General features: G+C 41.9%; 1 protein-coding gene across 4 annotated transcripts in view; it reads left to right on the top strand.

Annotated features, from left to right (window-relative positions):
- The first annotated feature begins 1641 nt into the window (after nt 1–1641).
- Nucleotides 1642–18826, top strand: part of eda (ectodysplasin A) — a 279217-nt gene continuing 262032 nt past the window's right edge. For all 4 annotated transcript variants that reach the window (XM_072595466.1, XM_072595465.1, XM_072595464.1 and 1 more), the window contains exon 1: nt 1642–2100. In XM_072595466.1, the coding sequence (XP_072451567.1) occupies nt 1795–2100 (306 nt within the window). In that variant the 5' untranslated portion in view covers nt 1642–1794. The remainder of the gene's footprint in view (nt 2101–18826) is intronic.

The following is an 18826-nucleotide window of genomic DNA, read 5'->3' as shown; positions in this document are numbered from 1 at the left end:
ATTTCGGGCATGAGCCCTTCTTCGGCCCTTTCTTCAGGGCTCATTCCTGAAGAAGGGCTTATGCCCGAAACGTCGATTCTCCTGTTCCTTGGAATGCTGCCTGACCTGCTGCGCTTTTCCAGCAACACATTTTCAGCTCAGGAGTAAATAGTTAGCCAATTCACCAGGTATAACACCCCTGCTGCTTTTCAAAACAGTCTAACAGGGTCACGGGATCTTTTATGAGTGAGATGAGGCCCCGATTAGTGGTATCATCTGAAAGGCAGCAACTTTAATCGTACAACACATGTTAACTCGGACCTGTGTGTTTAAACCCAATCCGCAACCGTGTGACAAGAGCGGCTCTTCATATACCGAGAGAAATGTCCTGCTGCTGTTCAAACAGTACAAATTCAAAAGACTTCTTCCAAAAGCTGAAGGAGTGCTAGCAAATACGAACAAGAGAGAAGAAAAGGCCGGGTTGTTGATTTCGGATTAGTGGTGCTGGAAGTGCACAGCAGTTCAGGCAGCATCCAAGGAGCAGTAAAATCGACGTTTCGGGCAAAAGCCCTTCATCAGGAATACAGGCAGAGAGCCTGATGGGTGGAGAGATGTTGATTTGTTTTATCGTATAAACATCTTGGTGCGTTTTCCAAAGCAAGGACTAAAACTTGCCGGAAAAGAATGAGAAGATGGTGCTAATTTGCTAAAACATAATTCAGGGAATAATATTTGGACTTATTTTGTAAAGCACGGGACTCAAGGGACAAGAACACCATTCCCTCCAACTGCTCTCGTTTAACCTGAAAGTTTGAATATTTGGATAGTTTGGTCATACTATGCAGGATAAAGTTTAAAAGAACTCAGCGAGGGAAACAAAAAAAAAGAAAATAAAGCAGGCAACGTTTGTTTATAATGAATACTGTAATGCAAATGACGCACCCCTAATGGTGGGGTCACACTTCATAATCTTGTGTTTCTGCAGGTGAGGTGGAACCTTTAGATCTAGGTTCCCTACAGTATGGAAACAGGCCCTTCGGCCCAACAAGTCAACCGAAGAGTAACCCACCCAGTCCCATTACCGTGGCCAATTCACCTATATACGGAGATAACCGGAGCACTTGAAGGGACCCACGCAGACACGGGGAGAATGTGCAAACCCCACACAGTCGCCCAAGGCTAGAATCGAATCCAGATCCCTGGCGCTGTGAGACAGCAGTGCTAACCACTGAGCCACAGTGCTGCCCTACTGTTTCGACTTAAGTTGGCTCTGCAAGTTTCGAGGGGGAAAGATCCAAATGGTGTCAGGGGTTCATGATCAATTTGCTGACCCCATTATCGCTGTAAGAAACAGGGGAAAACGTGCATGAATTGATCGAACAGAAGCTGCACAGGCGGACACTGGAATGCCGAACGAGAGAAAAGAAAGCAGAGATACTCTGTCTAAGATGACTTTCTTTTGACTGCCTCGAACATCTCCACAGATATTGCTGAAGACTGGCAACATTTTCTGTTCTTTTTGGTATCTAATTCTGACCGATGCTCAATGATGGGCGTTGCAATGGACCAATTGAGGAGAAGCTCCTCTCCTTGAGGTGGGACTTAGAGGTTTGATTGGCAGGTAGTATGTAACCTCAGTCAGTTTCACTGTCTCAGAAGGCATTTACATGAGACCCCTCTTCAGCGCAGGAAGTTGCTGCTGCTTAAAATCAACTGGATGTTTCTTTTTCTCTCTGCGTTGGACGATTGAATATGGTTCAATGAGGCAAGGGAGCGGTGCTTTTAAGATCTGGGATTGATCCTCATCAGGAAAAGATGACATCGAAAAGTTTCGAAGGCAAGTTCTCAAACTACGGGAAAGAGCTGCCCTCCGCCTGCAGCAACTGTAGGAAGCAGTGCACCAACTGTGGGATGTTCCTGGGCTTCTTCGCCTTGTCCTTGTGCCTGCACCTGGTCACGCTGCTCTGTTACTTGGATTTACGCTCCGAGGTGAAACGGGAGCTGAGGCCGCAGAGCAGGAGCGAGGGTTCAGCCGAGCACTCACAGGATGCTTCCTTTCTGTCGCTGGAGCCGGGCGAGCAGCATTTCCTGGACAGAGCATCAGCTGCTGCCGCTGACCGGGTGAGTGGGACTCGGGAGACCTCTCTTGCAGCACCCCCCCCCCCCCCCCCCCCCTTCCCTCCCCAAAACATCTAACACTGTCTCGGAGCTGTAAATGATCCCCCGGTTAAACTTCCCTGATGCAATTCAATGTCTAGCCAACCCATTTATTGCCACGATGCATAACCCAAGGAATATATCGTATGTAAATTCAGCAAGAGATTTCTTTTTATCCCCCAGATATGTGATGGGGGGCGGGGGGTGGAGTTAGTAAGCATACGTACTTTGGACTAATACGTTAAATATCGCTGTTTATTTTGTTTGCACAGCAATTTTTAAATCAAACGTTTGTTTCCATCTTTTGTGGAATCGCTCTCTCTCCATCATTTATTTTTAATCAACCCATTCAGTAATGTTATCTTTCACCTGTGGAGGAGGTGGAACTTGAGCGCAAGTCTTGTAGCTTAGAGGTAGGGACACTACCACCGCACCGCAACAGCCTTCTGTTCGGTACTTGACTGTTTGGCTTCCTGGTGAACAGGTGATTATCAGTTATGCTGTATAAGAATAACTTACGTTTGTTTCACTAGTTAATGGGCAAAAAAAAAGAGCTTATTTCTTTAATAGGATGTTTTCCTTGTTGCCCTTGAGAAGGGTATTGGGTCAACAGTCATCACAAGATTATATTAACATGACTCAAACTTTAGATGAAGGGTTATATAGCAGCTTAGCTCAATGTGAAGAATTTGAAAGGATGCTCCATTGGAATTACAGTCACACACTGCCAGGTTTTAACATTTGCCTGTTTTGTACTACAATCTGAGTTGAAGTTTGGCCCTGTATAGCAATCACTTCTGTAATGATTTGGAAATGCCACCTTGGATTGGGGTGGATAAAGTTAAAAATCACACAACACGAGATTATAGTCCAACAGGTTTATTTGGAGCAGCTTCCATGACCCCTCAATACACACAATAAACCACAGCAGATACAGGAGTTAGTCTACTTGGGGAGTAATCAGTAAGGTAATTGTTCCAGATTGTTGCTGGAAAGTACACATTGATAGATGTTTAGAACTAACTTTTTATTCCTGATGAAGGGCTTTTGCCCGAAACGTTGATTTCGCTGCTCGTTGGATGCGGCCTGAACTGCTGTGCTCTTCCAGCACCACTAATCCAGTAATTGGTCACATTAACTGCCTATCACTCAGTATGTAGACTCAAAAATCGAGACTGTGGTGCTGGAAAAGTACAGCAGGTCAGGCAGCATCCAAGGAGCAGAAAAATCAATTTTCAGGCAAAAGCCCTTCATCGATTTTCCTGCTCCTCGGATGCTGCCTGGCCTGCTGTGCTTTTCCAGCACCACACTCTCGACTTTAATCTACAGCATCTGCAGTATTCACTCGCGCCGATGTAGCCTCACACCTGAAACATAGTCTTTCAGCAATGGGTGTAATGGAAGAACAGTTATTGTTTGTAGTCCAAATGATTTGGTGAATAGAATGGAATGGTAATTTATTGTCATTTGTGTTTTTACGAATGCAATGGAACTGTTTTTTATCACCTAAAGTTGAAGTACCAATGATAAATTTATGATGCGAGGGAAGAAAGACTCAATGTAAGGACTCAGTAATAGACTGTAAGATTCACTAGTTTTGTGCATTAAAACTGAATAGATGTTATAACTATCAGGTATAGGACTACCAATACAGTCTCTGATTAAAAATGTCAGTAGTTTGTAAAGTTTAATTCATATGAAAAGTGCTATGGATAAAATTAACTACTAACAGTTTGCATTCATGGGGAAGGTGTCATTGATTGAAATACATGCTATGATTGTTTTTGAGAGTTACAGTGCATTTTTTTCAGTAATTACTGAGGTTCAAACCAAAATCATTGAATTTTACAGTGTAACAGACCCATCTTGTAGTGCTGGTTTGCTAAAAGAGCACTTCTCATAATTCCTTACCCTCCCTATCTTTTTAAATAGATGTACAGCCAACTTCATGTTACACAGTATTGCTCAGTACAAAGTTAAAACTCACATAACACCAGGTTATAGTTCAACAGGTTTAATTGGAAGCACTAGCTTTCGGAGCACCGCTCCTTCATCAGGTGGTTTTGGAACTCGAAAGCTAGTGCTTCCAATTAAACCTGTTGGACTATAACCTGGTGTTGTGTGATTTTTAATTTTGTACACCCCAGTCCAACACCTGCATCTCCAAATCTTGCTCAGTACAGTGTTTTTCAATTACTTTTCCATGATAGTAACTGGTTAACTGGCAGTAACATGTTCTGTTCTGTATAGCAACGTTGTAATAATGGTGCTGTGTGCTTTCTCCTGCTCTGGAAATCGCTCCAAGTTTTCAGTGATATTAAACCTTGGAACTCCCAGCTGGGAGAATACATTCAGCATTAATCCTACTAATGTGTAGGCACAAGACAAGTATTATGTGCCTGTAATAACTTGTTAATTGTTTTGAAGTGACGTGTCACTACAATTACTAGTCAACATGCCAATGAGATCACAATAATTTAGGATATCCAAAAGTTATGAGAAATCATGAAAATATATTTTTTAAGAATTTTGTTTTGGGTATCAATGAAAACAGTTCCATGTTTCTGCATGTGCTTGTATTATTACATATCTGCAATTGCTGCAAAGTCTGGTGTTCAACATTTCTGGTAAGATAATAAATTGTTACAGTTTTAACTCTGTTGGAAGAATGTGGTTCCAGAAATAATTAGATTGTATGAAGACTGTAAATTACCCAATGGCTAAGTAAGCATAAAAGTGAGGAGACTAAATAAGTATCTGATCAAAAAAACTCTTCAGTTGAGTGGGTGAATGAATACTAGTGTTATTAGATTGATGGTCCTTTTGCACCGATCATAAGTTCTCTGTTGAAATGTTGTACATAATGCAATCACTTTTGTTTAATTCATGGGAAAAGTAAATGAAGATGAGTGTCCTGTCCACTCTGCACATAGTTCAACCAGGAGGATGAGTAAATGTTGATCAAGAACCTCAAAAATAAAAGTTGAAACAAGACTAGAAAAATAGAACCAACTGAGTGAATAGAGTCTTGGAATAAGTAATTTGGTTTTGTAATAATGGCTATATCGTGCTCCCCTTTTATTTACTTTATTCTTCCACTACGATGGAAAGACATTATTTGATCATTGATTCAGTTGTTGACAGTAGAATCTTATCTTGCACTTACAGAAGTGTACAAAGTTTAAAAATCACACAACACCAGGTTATAGTCCAACAGGTTTGTTCGGAAGCACACTAGCTTTTGGAGTGCCGCTCCTTCATCAGGTGATTGTCGCTCTGAAAGCTAGTGCTTCCAAATAAACTGTTGGACTATAATCTCGTGTTGTGTGATTTTTAACTTTATGCACCCCAATCCAAGGCAGCATTTCCAAATCATTACAGAAGTGATTGCCATACAGATGTACTTATTCCCTGTGAAATACTTTGGAACATCTGAGTTTGTAAACTGCTTTTGAAATGCACAAAACTGAAAGAATTGCGGATGATAGAATCTAGGGGAAAGGACCCAGAAATTTCTGGAAATTCTCAGCAGGTCTGGCAGCATCTGTGGAGAGAAATCAGTTATCTCTGTTTTAATTATGCAAATAGCTTTATATGCATACAGTTACTAAAACAGCAGAGTATACCGGAAGCAAACCAAAGGCATTTCTTACTTATCAAGGCGATATTTACATACATTCAAAGTACTGTGAGGGTCTGAGTTAACATTTCAGATACAGTGACTCTTCTTCAGAACTGATAGTAGCTAGGAAAAAGAAGGTTCTTTAAATGGGAGGGGGGAGAGTAAATGATAGATGGAGATAGAATACAAAGATAGAAACAAACAGTTGAACAGACAAAGGAATTGATAACTGTCAGCCTGGGAGAATGAATTTCTGCTACTGGGGACTACTAATGGCAGACAATGGGTAGTGTGTGGTAGCAGGCCATTTCATGGCCTGGTATGAGGCGATGGGGGAACGTCTGGGGAAATGTGCTTAAGTCCTAAAATTGTTGAACTCAATATTAAGTCCAGAAAGGCAGCTGGGTCCCCAAGTAGAAAATGAGGTGCTGTTCTTCCAGCTTGCGCTGAGCTTCACTGCAGTAGGCCTGAGAAAGAGATGTTGGCCAGGGAACAGGGGGGTGTGTCGAAGTGGCAAGAAACTGGATGCTCAGACTCATTTTTCTGGGCAGAATGTAGGTGCTGTGTGAAGCAGACACCCAAGTCTGTGCTTCATTTCCCCAATATAGAGGAGACCAATTGTGAGCAGCGAATACAGTAGACTAGATTGAGTGAAGTGCAGGTAAAGTGCTATTTCACCTGGAAGGTGTGTTTGGGATCCTGGACAGTGAGGAGAGAGGAAGTTAACTGGCAGGTCTTACATCTTCTGCTGTTGCAGGTGAAGGTGCCGTGAGGCTGTAGTTGGGTGTTGGGAGTGACGGAGGAGCTGACCAGGGTGTCGTGGAGGAGACAGTCCTTGCAGAGTGTTGACAAGGGAGGGGAGGGGGCTATGTGTTTGGTAGTGGCATTTCACTAGAGGTGACAGAAATGGTGGCTAATGATCCTCTGGATGTGGATTCTGGTGGGAGGGACCTGATTACTTTTGTGGGAGGGAAGAGCAGGGGTAAGGGCTGAGGTGCGAGATGGGTCAGACAAACAACTAAGGGCTCTGTCAATTATGGTGCTGGGGAATCTTCAGTTAGAGAAGGTGGACATTTCAGATGCCTCCTTTGTTGAAGTTGGTATCAGCGGAAATATGGAGTAACTGGGAGAATTGAATAGAGTCTTTACAGGAAGCAGGGTGTGAGGATGTAAAGTGAAGGCAACTGTGGGAGACAGGTGAGTTTATAGTCCCGATTAGCAACTATTCCTTCCCTCTGACTGACCTTTAACCACTCCTTTGTCTGACCCCCTGATTTTCTCTTTCATTGAGCTTTTACCTCCACATATCCACCCCCTAGCCTCACCCATCTTCTGTATAAAAAAAAATTCCCGTTCCTAGCTACCATCAGTCTGACGTACGATCACTAGATCTGAAATGTTAACTCTAATTTCTCTCCACGGATGCTGCCAGACCTGTTGAGTTTTTCCAGCAATTTCTGTTCTTGTTGTGAAATGCAAATTTTTTGTTTGTGAGATGGATTGGAGATTCTATTTTTTATTGAAAGAAAGCGTAAAGGCAAGTTATTTCTTACTTGTTTATGGGATGTTGCCTTCTCCGGCATTTGCTGTCCATCATGAATTGAGTCACCTTCCTGAACAGCTGCAAAGTATATGATTGTTTTAAGTTGTAAACTTCATGGCAGACATAAACTGATTAAATAGGTGAAAAGTTGCCAGCCTAAATACTTTTTAACCACTTTTATGATCCACATAAATACAATTTTACCTTTTCTAAAGACATGTAGTTTATATTTTCAAAAGGTAAAGCAAATGACAATGGTATTTTTTATTTAGATGCTGCCTGGTAGTATAAAATATGTCCAGTCATTTTCTAGGAACATTATCAAATAAACTTTAACACTGACCCACTTAAGGAAATATTAGAAATAATAACCTCTGCCAATCAAACATTTGCTTTTGATAGTGTCTTAAAGGATGTTTACAGTATGAAGCCCAGATCCTTGGTGATTAACGACAACAATTGATTGACTAAAATCAGGGATATGCAAGAATGTCAAAATTGGAGAAGCTTCTTGGAAGCACTGGTGGAGCGTAGGGATAGGGAGGGGAGATGCCAAGGAGAGATTTGTATACAAGGTTGAAGAATATAAAATCTAAAGCATTGCTTCACAGGATTGATGGATGAATGGGACTTGGTGCGAGTTTTGGATGATCTTTGTTTCCAAAGTGGATCACGGGAAACTGGCCGTCAGTGTCAGAAGAAGATTTGTGGTTACATGGGAATGAGGGATTCAACAGCAGATGAGCTGAGACAGGGTTTGGATCATGCTAAACTATAATAGCAGTTTGGAGATTAATGTTTTAAAGTTGTGATTGGATGAGGTCTGGTCACTTGCGCAAGGGAAATACATTTGGCAGTAAACTGCAATTTCTGAGAAAATATTCTTGACCATTATTTGGCCGTTATATGTTATAATAAAATGGATTAGAGCACCAGTACATTGCACTATAAAGTGGTGAGATTTAGGTTTACACATTATTGTCTCTCCTTTCTTTGTGTTTTTCTTTACTTTTAATCAGCCATGTTTTGTACTTGCCCTGCTGAAGTCCTGGCTTCAGCTTAGTATTGTGTTGCCTTTGGCAATACGTTGAGGGATACACAAGACAATTACTTTTGTAAAACAACCTCAGTTGCAACTAAGAAGTGACAGGGAAGATTGGTTAATTTCCTGTTCATCAGTGAATGGGTTTTAGCCTCACAAAGGAAAAGCTTCTGTTCAGTGTAATTTTATGAAAGAAAAGACCTGCTGATTTGGAGAGACAAACCCGTCTCCTTGGTAATTGAGGTATCAGTGCAGCATTAAGTAAAGAGCAATGGATACAAAGAAGGGCGAAACAAAGCACACTACCCTGAGGGGGGTCAGATGATGCCTTAAACCGAAAGAGTGTCTCCGAACTGTATTTTAAATGCTGAAACTGAAGTAATTGTTCTGTGTAATCCAGATATCTATAACCATTATCAGTTGTAGTGCAAGCGTTATTAAGTTTGAAGAGGGAATTTGCTGGGTAGCATGATGGCTCAGTGGTTAGCACTGCTGCTTCATAGTCCCAGGGTCCCAGACTTGATTCTAGCTTTGGGTGACTCTCTGTGTGGAGTTTGCACATTCTCCCTGTGTCTGCGAGGGTTTCCTCCCACAGTCTAAAGATGAATTGGCCATGTTCAATTGCCCATAATGTTAGGTGCATTAGTCAAGAGGGAATTGGATCTGGGTAGATTACTCTTCGAAGGGGCTTTGCCTGAAACATTGATTTTCATGTTCCTCGGATGCTGCCTGACCTGCTGTGCTTTTCTAGCACCACTCTAATCTAGACTCTGATCTCCAGCATCTGCAGTCCTCACTTTTACCTACTCTTCAGAGGGTCACTATGCCCTTATTGGGCCGAAGAATCTAATCTAAAATGGATAACTTAATTCTACTCCTTTTTAAAAATTCATTTCTGGATGTTGGCACTGCTGGTTAGGCCAGCCTGTGTCACCTATCTTTGTAGCCCTTGAGGAGGTGGTGATGAGCTCTCTTCTTGAACTGTAATAAAAATTACACAACACCAGGTTATAGTCCAACAAGTTTATTTGGGAGGTCATCAATTAGCTCCTTCATCAATTAGCTGTGGAACATGATGACAAAATCTTTTCCCAGGGCAGGGGAGTCCAAAATGTCATACATGATACTGTAATCTTTTGCTATAAATTGTGTTTTATAATCCCTTTCAACAGCTACCTGAAGGGGCAGTGCTCAAACTAGTGCCTTCAAATAAACCTGTTGGACTATAACCTGGTGTTTGTGTGATTTTTAACTTTGTCCACCCCAGTCCAACATTGGCTTCTCCACTTCATCAAGCCCTGCAGTCCATTTGTTTCCTGACAATACTGATAGGGAGGGAGTTCCATGATTTTGACACTAACGGAGTTTCCAAGTCAGGATGGTGAGTGGCTAAGAGGGAAACTTGCAGGTGGTGTCATTTCCATGTATGTGCTGCCCTTGTCCTTCCAAATGATCATGGTCAATGCAAAAAGCCTTGGTGAACTTTGACAATGCATCTTGTAGATTGTGCACACAGCTGTGACTGAGTGTTGATGCTATAGGGAACGAATATTTGAGCATATGGTACCAACCAATTGGTCGACTGTGTTCATAGAGACACACAGCATGGAAACAGACCCTTCAGTCTAACTTGTCCATGCTGACCAGATATCCTAAATTAATCTAGTTCCATTTGGCCCATATCTCACCCATCCCTCCCACTCCTCCTTATTCATATACCCATCCAGATGCCTTTTAAATACTGTAATTGTACCAGCCTCCACTACTTCCTCTGGCAGCACATTCCATGCATGCACCACCCTCTGCATGAAAATATTGCCCCATAGGTCCCTTTTTAAATCTTTCCCCTCTCACCCTCAACCTATGGCATCTAGTGTTGGACTCCCGTACCTGGTGAAAATGCCTCATGATTTTATAAACCTCTATAAGGTCACCCCTCAGCCTCCACTGTTCCAGGGGAATTAGCCACAGCCCACTCAGCCTCTTCCAGTAGCTCAAACCCTCCAATCCTGGCAACATCCTTGTATTTTCTGAACCCTTTCAAGTTTAACAACACCCGTCCTATAGCACAGAGACCAGAATTGCACGCAGCATTCCTAAAGTGAACTAACCAATGTCCTCTGTAGCTGCAACATGACCTCCCAACTTCTATATAGTCCATACACTACTGACCAAAACAGGCAAGCATACGGAACTCTGTCTTCACTATCCTGTCTACCTGTGATTTTACTTTCAAGGAGCTATGAGCTTGTACTTCAAGGTGTCTTTGTATAATTCCTGCCCTGATTTGCCTTTCCAAAATGCAGCGCCTCACATTTATCTAAATTAAACTCCATCAGCCACTCCTCAGCCCATTGGCCCATCTGATCAAAATCCCATTGTTCTGTGAGGTAACCTTCTTTGCTGTCTACTGCACCAACAATTTTTGTGTCTTCTGCAAACTTACTAACCATACCTCCTATATTCACATCCAAATCACTTACATAATTCATGAAAAGCAGTGGATCCAGCATCAATACTTGTGGCATGCCACTGGTGACAGGCCTCCAGTCTGAAAAGCAACCCTCCACCACAATGCCTCCTATCTTTGAGCCAATTGTGTCTCCAAATGGCTAGTTCTCCCTGTATCCCATGTGACCTAACCTTGTTAACCAGTCTACCATGTGGAACCTTGTCGACTGTTTTATAGAAGAAATTTAGACAATGTCCCCTGTCTTCATCAATCCTCTTCATCACTTCTTCAAAAAACTCAATCAAGTTAGTAAGAAGACAACAAACAATAGACAATAGATGCAGGAGTAGGCCATTCAGCCCTTCGAGCCTGCACTGCCATTCAATATGATCGTGGCTGATCATTCCTAATCAGTATCCTCTTCCTGCCTTATCTCCATAATCCTTGATTCCACTATCTTTGAGAGCTCTATCCAACTCTTTCTGAAATGAATCCAGAGACTGGGCCACCACTGTCCTCTGGGGCAGAGCATTCCACACAGCCACCAATCTCTGGGTGAAGAAGTTTCTCCTCATCTCTGTCCTAAATGGTCTACCCCGTATTTTTAAGTTGTGTCCTCTGGTTCAGCACTCACCCATCAGCGGAAACATGTTTCCTGCTGCCAGAGTGTCCAATCCTTTCATAATCTTATTATGAAGTGATTTCCCGATCATGACAAGCTGCTTGTGTTGTTGGAGCTGTACTTATCCAGGCAAGTAGGAAGTATTCCATCACACTTCTGACTTCTGCCACCTTGATGGTGGACAGGCTTTGGAGAATCAAGAGATTAACGTTGCAGGATTTTTAGCCTCTGCCAGCATTTGTAGCCACAATATTTATTTGCCGTGTTCTATTCGATTGCTGGTCAATGATAACTCCCTGGATGTTGACGTTGGGGCATTCAGCGATAATAATTCACTGAATGAGAAGGGCAGTGATTAAATTCTCTCACTGAAGATGGTCATTGCCTGACATTTGTGCGGCACAAATATCACATGCTGCTGTGAAACAAGCCTGGATATTTTCCAGATCTTGATGCATTTATATGATAACTGTTGGAGTATCTGAGAAGTTGTGAATTGTCTCAGGCCTTGTGTAATCATCAGCAAGCATCTCCACTTAGAGTCATAGAGATGTACAGCACGGAAACAGACCCTTCGGTCCAAATCGTCCATGCTGACCAAATATCCAAACCCAATCTAGTCCCACATGCCTGCACCTGGCCCATATCCCTCCAAACCCTTCCTATTCATATACCCATCCAAATGCCTTTTAAATGTTGCAGTTGTATCAGCCTCTACCAATTCCTCAGGCAGCTCATTCCATACACGTACCACCCTCTGCGTGAAAAAGTTGCCCCTTCGGTCTCTTTTATATCTTTCCCCTCTCACCCTAAACCTCTAGTTCAGTACTCCCCCACCCCAGGAAAAATACTTTGTCTATTTATCCTAACCCATGCCCCTCATGATTTTGAAAGCTCTATAAGGTCACCCCTCAGCTTCTGACACTCCAGGGAAAACAGCCCCAGCCTGTTCAGCCTCTCCCTGTAGCTCAAATCCTCCAACCCTGGCAACATCCTCGTGAATCTTTTCTGAACTCTTTCAAGTTTCACGACATCTTTCTGATAGGAAGGAGACCAGAATTGCATGCGATATTCCAACAGTGGCCTAACGAATGTCCTGTACAGCCGCAACATGACCTCCCAACTCCTGTACTCAATACTCTGACCAATAAAAGAAAACATACCAAACACCTTATTCACTATCCTATCTAACTGCGACTCCACTTTCAAGGAGTTATGAACCTGCACTCCAAGGTCTCTTTGTTCAGCAACATTCCCAAGAACCTTACCATTAAGTGTATTTGTCCTGCTAAGATTTGATTTCCCGAAATTTAGCACCTCACATTTATCTAAATTGAACTCCCTCTGCCACTTCTCAGCCCACTGGCCCATCTGATCAAGATCCCGTTGTAATCTGATAGAACCTTCTTCACTGTCCACTACACCTCTAATTTTGGTGACATCTGCAACTTTACTAACTATACCTCTTATGTTCACATCCAAATCATTTTTATAAATGATGAAAAGTAGTGGACCCAGCACCGATCCTTGTGGCACTCCATTCTGGCCTTAAGATAAAGGGAAGGTCATTGCTGAAACAGTTGAAGATGCTGAGGCTTAGGAAAATACCCTGAAGCAGACCTGCTGTGATTTCCCAGAGCTGAAATGATTCATCGCCAACAGTCATTTTTTTTTTGCTAGGTGTGACTCCAACCAGAAGAACATTTGCCCCTGGTTCCCATTGATTCTAGCTTTGCTAGGTCTCCTTGATGCCACAATTGGTCAAATGTGGTATTAATATCAAGGAGAAAGTGAGGACTGCAAACGCTGGAGATGAGAGTCGAAACATATGGTACTGGAAAAGACCAGCAGGTCAGGCAGCATCCAAGGACCAGGAAGATTGATGATTTGGGCCTAAGCCCTTCATCAGGAATCTGGTGGAGGGAAGGGAGCTGAGGAATAAAGAGGGGGGTGGGGATGGGGCTTGAGAAGAGGTAACTGGGAAGGTGATAGGTGGATGCAGGTGGTGGAGGGGTGTAATGGTAATAGGTTGGAGGGGAGGGTGGGGCAGGTAGGTGGGAAGGAAGATGGATAGGTAGGACAGTTCAAGCGGGCAGTTGAAGATGTTTGGGTGTTGGAAAATACCTGGAAACATTCACATTGGAGGCTTGAATCTGGGATGAGGTGGGGGTGGGGTAGGTTAAGGAAACTGGTGAAATCAACCTTCATGTCATGAGGTTGGAGGGTTGAAATCCCCCCCATCTCATCTTAGATACAACTTCCAACTTGGTACTGCCTTCTTGAAATCCTCCACCCCAAAATCCAAGCCACCCGACACCTGGAGGAAGAATACTTCATCTTTCACCTTTGCCCCTCCAACTACATGTCATCAACATTGATTTCACCAGTTTCCTCATCTCATCTCTCCCCCACCTCATCCCAGATCCAACCCTTCAATTTGGCACTGCCCTCTTGAACTGTCCTAAATGTCCATCTTCCTTCCCACCTATCTGCTCCCTCCTCCTCTCTGACCTACCACCATCCCACTCCCACCTCCATCTACCTATCACATTCTCAGCTACCTCCCCCCCCAACCTCCTATTTATCTCTCCATCCCTTTCCCCCCTCCACATTCCTGATGAAGGGCTTATTCCTGAAATATTGACTCTCCTGCTCCTCATATGCTGCCTGACCTGCTGTGCTTTTCCAGCACCACATGTATTGATATCAAGTGCTGCCAATTTGATCACTTGTGTGAAATTTGTTTGTTTGTCCATGTTTTACCCAAGACTGTAATGATGACGGGACCTTAATATGAGCATTTCTGTCGCTCAGACACAGGACACAAACTCCGGGTCTTTTTGCTTTCATCACTTTGCTGTGAGAAGGTATCAAACTAAGGCTGCAAATTTTAATTGCTGCTAGTCACTTTCATCCTTGCTCATATTCTTTCAAATGTGCGATGGTTAACACTGAGTGCAGGACTTTCACTGCTGTTCCATATTTGAAGAATTGGCGCAACTGATCAAGAGGTAAGAGTTCAACATCGAGGATTCTGGGTAATCCAAGATGGAGTGCGAGAAAAATTTCTGGCTGTAACAGCTGCCCCTGTTTTGAGGTATTTTAGGTGTTGGAGGTGATTTCCTTGAATTCCAGGAGCAGTAATTACTATTATATATGCTGTTGCATTGTTTGGAAACTTTGAAGAGAAAGAAGTCAAACAACAGCACTTTTAAAAGGGAGAGGAACAGACAAAGGAAGTACATGGTGAGGTCAGTTCAGGAGAGGGAGAGAGAAAAAGAAACCTACACTGCTAACTGACACAGCAATGAACTGCGCAGTTACTGCCTTTGCTTTTTGAATTCGCTGGACAATGGAGTGCGTCTGGGAAAATGAACAAATAGTGAAATTCAGAACTAATTTTGGAGGAACCTGTTTGGGAGAGGTCACAGCACAGAAACAGAACTGAATATTTAAGTGTGGCCTTACAGTAGTGAGTAGGATTAGTTTCAGTCCAGTTGAGGTGTAGCCCATTATTTTCTACTATGTGCTCTACTGTGTGCTCTTGCTCTAAAAATGAGAAGATCTACCTCCTGCATCACTGACCCATGCATTAATACTCCCTATTGAAGTATTTCTACCTTCGCTAATGTGCAACACTAGGAGTAATCAAGTAATTGTTACCTTTGTGATTCCACTCTGACATTCTCCCCCAGCTTCTGAAAGGCTGACTAAAGGCCATCTGTACCTGTACTCATTTTTATATTGTCTTAGTGTACCACATATTTGAGCTCACTCCCATCCACTGTTATGCAAATGCAAACTGCGCTCCTTTATTAGTATGGTTTTAAAGGAGTTTTCAGTGAACATATGAGAACAATAAGAACAGTACTCAGCATTGGAAGTGGATGTGACAACATCTTTCCCATGGTGCCATGTGGCTTGCCATGATAGTTTACAGAAGTATGCATCTGTTCTCCAAACTATAGAGTCTCCTGTACTGACTATATTTCTACCTGTTGCTCTTCCTTTCTGCACTGCCCACTCTGTCCATTGTGTCCATAGTCTGGACTGCATTTGTCAAGGTCTCCAGTTGTCTCCAATGTTCATTAGTAGCAGATAGACTGGCAGCAGGTATCATGGACCGTCATATGAGGAAAGGTCCAGTAAGTTGGAACTGTACTCATTGGAATATAAAAGAATGAAAGCCAATCTTGTTGAAACGTACAAGATTATTAGAGGAATTGACAGGGTAGATGTGTAAAAGTTGCTTCCCCTTGTGAGAGTCCAGAACAGAGGGCATAAACTCAGATTCAGAAGTTGTACATTCAAGGCACAAATGAGTAGGAGTTTCTTCTCCCAGAGGATTACAAATGTTTGGAATTCTTTACCACAGAAATCTGTTGAAGATGGGTCATTTAAGTACAATCAATGGTAAGAAAATAGGTTTTTAATCAGTAAGAGTTATAGGGAAAAGGCAGGAAAGTGGAATTGAGGATTTTCAAATCTGTCCATGATCTCATTCCATGGTGGAGCAAACTCAATGGGCAGAATGGTCTACTTTTGCTTCTTTGTCTCTTGGTCCTATGTGCATCCCAAATGTTCCTTCAAACCATACTTCTTAAAAAAAAAGCAGATTTGTTTAGTTCTCTGAATGTCTGAAATATTTTGAAACATTTCACACAACTTATCAAACAGAGTTCAACTCTGAACAATTTATGGCAATATTGGGTAACCAAAAGTTTGGACAAAAAATTAAATTTTGAGGAATGTAATTTGAAGGGTTGGATGGTGAGGGGAGCAGATGAAGCAGTGATATCTAGAACTTGGAGCCTAAATGGCTGAAGACACAGCTGCTCATTATGAGAATCAGAGATGCGCAAAAGTCCAGAATTGGAAGAATGTATGGCTGGAGACTTTAGAGACAGGAATTAATGTTTTTTTAATTGTTTAGTCATGGCAAGTCATTCACCATTTATTGTCGAGAAGGGTATGGATCTAGAGTCATGTGTAAGTAAGAGTCACAGAATCCCTCCATCGAGCGAGATACAAATAAGTTTTTATAACAATCACTTCCAGGTCATTGCTAGTTTGCAATCTAGATATTTATTAAATTCAAACACCAAATTCAATTCTGTGCCTGCTCCTTTTGTAAACATAATGAAACACATTGATATGATTAACATTAAGGAACTGAACTTCCAAAAAAAATGACATCAAATTTAAATGTAAACCATTTCACTCTTTAAAATCTCTCACTGTAACAATCAAGCCAAAATAATTGGAGAAAGCAAACCTTGGAAAACATTAACTTGCTTTCACTTTAGCAGATCAGAAACTTAACTAAAACTTATGGGCAGTAAAGTTTTTGGTTTCAGTTCACAGAAGACTTGCTTGAAGTTAGATGAAAGACAGTTTCTCCTGGAGAAGAGATTAGTTCATGACTGTCAGGAAATAGGTTATCTCAGTATATAAGTTTTACTTCCAAAGTTAAAGGTGAGAATAGTTTGCTTAGAAGCCTGAAGGGGTTATTCAGGGCTAAGAAATTTAAAGCACAGTAGTGTGAGGAATAAATGGAAAGACCATCAAGCTCCCAAGACAAAGAATTAAAAAAAAAGTCAAGTCAAACCTATTGATGTGATAGAGAAGGGAACTCTTTCTTATGCGTACTGATAAATTGTTGGTGTTAGAATAGATAGGATTGTGTTTTTAATGTGTTTTGAAATCTCTCAAATTTTGTTATGTATATTCTATTTTATCTGATTTATTTTATCGAATAAGCTTCTATTTATTGTTAAGATCAAATATGTAGCATTGCATGCTTATCTTAGATCTTGCAAGAAACATCGACTGTCCTGCTGTTCTGATGCTGCTTGACCTGCTGTGCTTTTTCCAGCTCCACATTTTATCGACTCTACATTTCGGGCTAGAGTCTACTTTGCTAGATTTTTAAAAATCTATATTACACCACCTGGGACAGTAACAATGTGCAGATGTAGATGGGGGGTGAGTAATAGGATAGCGAACCAAATTTACAGCAGAGTGATGGATAGTGAACTGAGCACCAAGATCAGGCGGCAAGGTGAACAGGGCAGTGATGGAATCTTTAGTGTAACAATGATATCAGTGACACTATGCATGTGTCTATTGGTGACCAGGATGCAACAACCTGTTCTGGACAGCAATAGAGTCAGCAGCCCTGAGTGTCACTGACTGTTCCCAGGGAGTTTAGTGTTCTTTTCAGTTATAGATGTATCAAAAATAAAAGCTTCAAAACTGCAGTCAGTACAGACAACAGGTTACAAAATATGAAATGCATTGCAACACTTGGACCTCTTGCTGTAATATAGTGCGTAATATTCAGGTGACAAGTTGACAATTGGATAACAAACCTTCAATTGGAGTGTCATTTATCATTGTTCTAAGTTGCACGTGAAGGTCATTTTTTTTAATGCCCCTTCATCCAGATGTGGGCACCACTGCCAAGGCCAGCATTTGTTGACCATGCCTAATTGTTGTCCATTCCCAATTGCCTAATGGGTATTTAAGAGTGAGCACATTACTCTGGCACCTGGGGTTACCTGTAGCCCAAACTCGGTAAGGATGGCAGATTTCATTTGCTCATGGACAATAGTGAACCAGTAGGTTTTGACAAATATCAGCGATGCTCTTCACTTCAGACTTTATTAATTGAATTTAAGTACAACCAGTTGCAGGTTCTGACCTGAACCCATGTCCCCAAAACATTAGAATGGGCCTCTAGACTATGAATTTGATGACACCATCAGTATAATACAATCTGTCCTCGGTTTACCACATTTCTAATGGACTAATAGGCTTATTTTAATTGGGATCTTTTATGCTTTATGGAAATCAGAGTAGCTGTTCTCCTAATCTTATTGCTTCTCTCAGAAATGAGGAAATATTAATGTATTCCATTCTGCTCACATTTTGAGATAGAAAGACCATGACTGAAAACCTTGGAGGTATTCAGACAGCAAGATTGTTGAGGAACACAGAGGTCCCCTAACATCTGTCCTGGAACTGCCCATTAAACAGAATGGATACTGAAGACAGACAGTGACTAGTGGTGGACCACAGGGATCAGTGCTTGGAGCCCAGTTATATATGCTGGAGGTGTGAACCAAGTGCAATATTTCTAAGTTTGCTGACACCACAAAATGAGGTGGAATTGTGAGTTGTGATGAGGTTGTAAGGATGTGTCAGGCAAGTGAAGTGTGTGGGCAAGAGGCCAATGCAGTATAATGTGTATAAATGTGAAGTTATGCACTTCAGTGTAAAAGAAAACAAGAAGGCAGAGTATTATGTAAATAGTAATATATTGGAAAATGGGGATGCACGAAGGGATCTCAGTGTCCCCGGTATACAAATTGCAGCAAGCAATTAGGAAAGCAAATAGTATATTAGCT

This window comes from Chiloscyllium punctatum, chromosome 25, assembly GCF_047496795.1.
Source record: "Chiloscyllium punctatum isolate Juve2018m chromosome 25, sChiPun1.3, whole genome shotgun sequence".
Lineage (NCBI taxonomy): Eukaryota > Metazoa > Chordata > Chondrichthyes > Orectolobiformes > Hemiscylliidae > Chiloscyllium > Chiloscyllium punctatum.
Note: the sequence above shows the minus strand (reverse complement) of the source record. Positions and strands in the feature narration are given on the sequence as shown.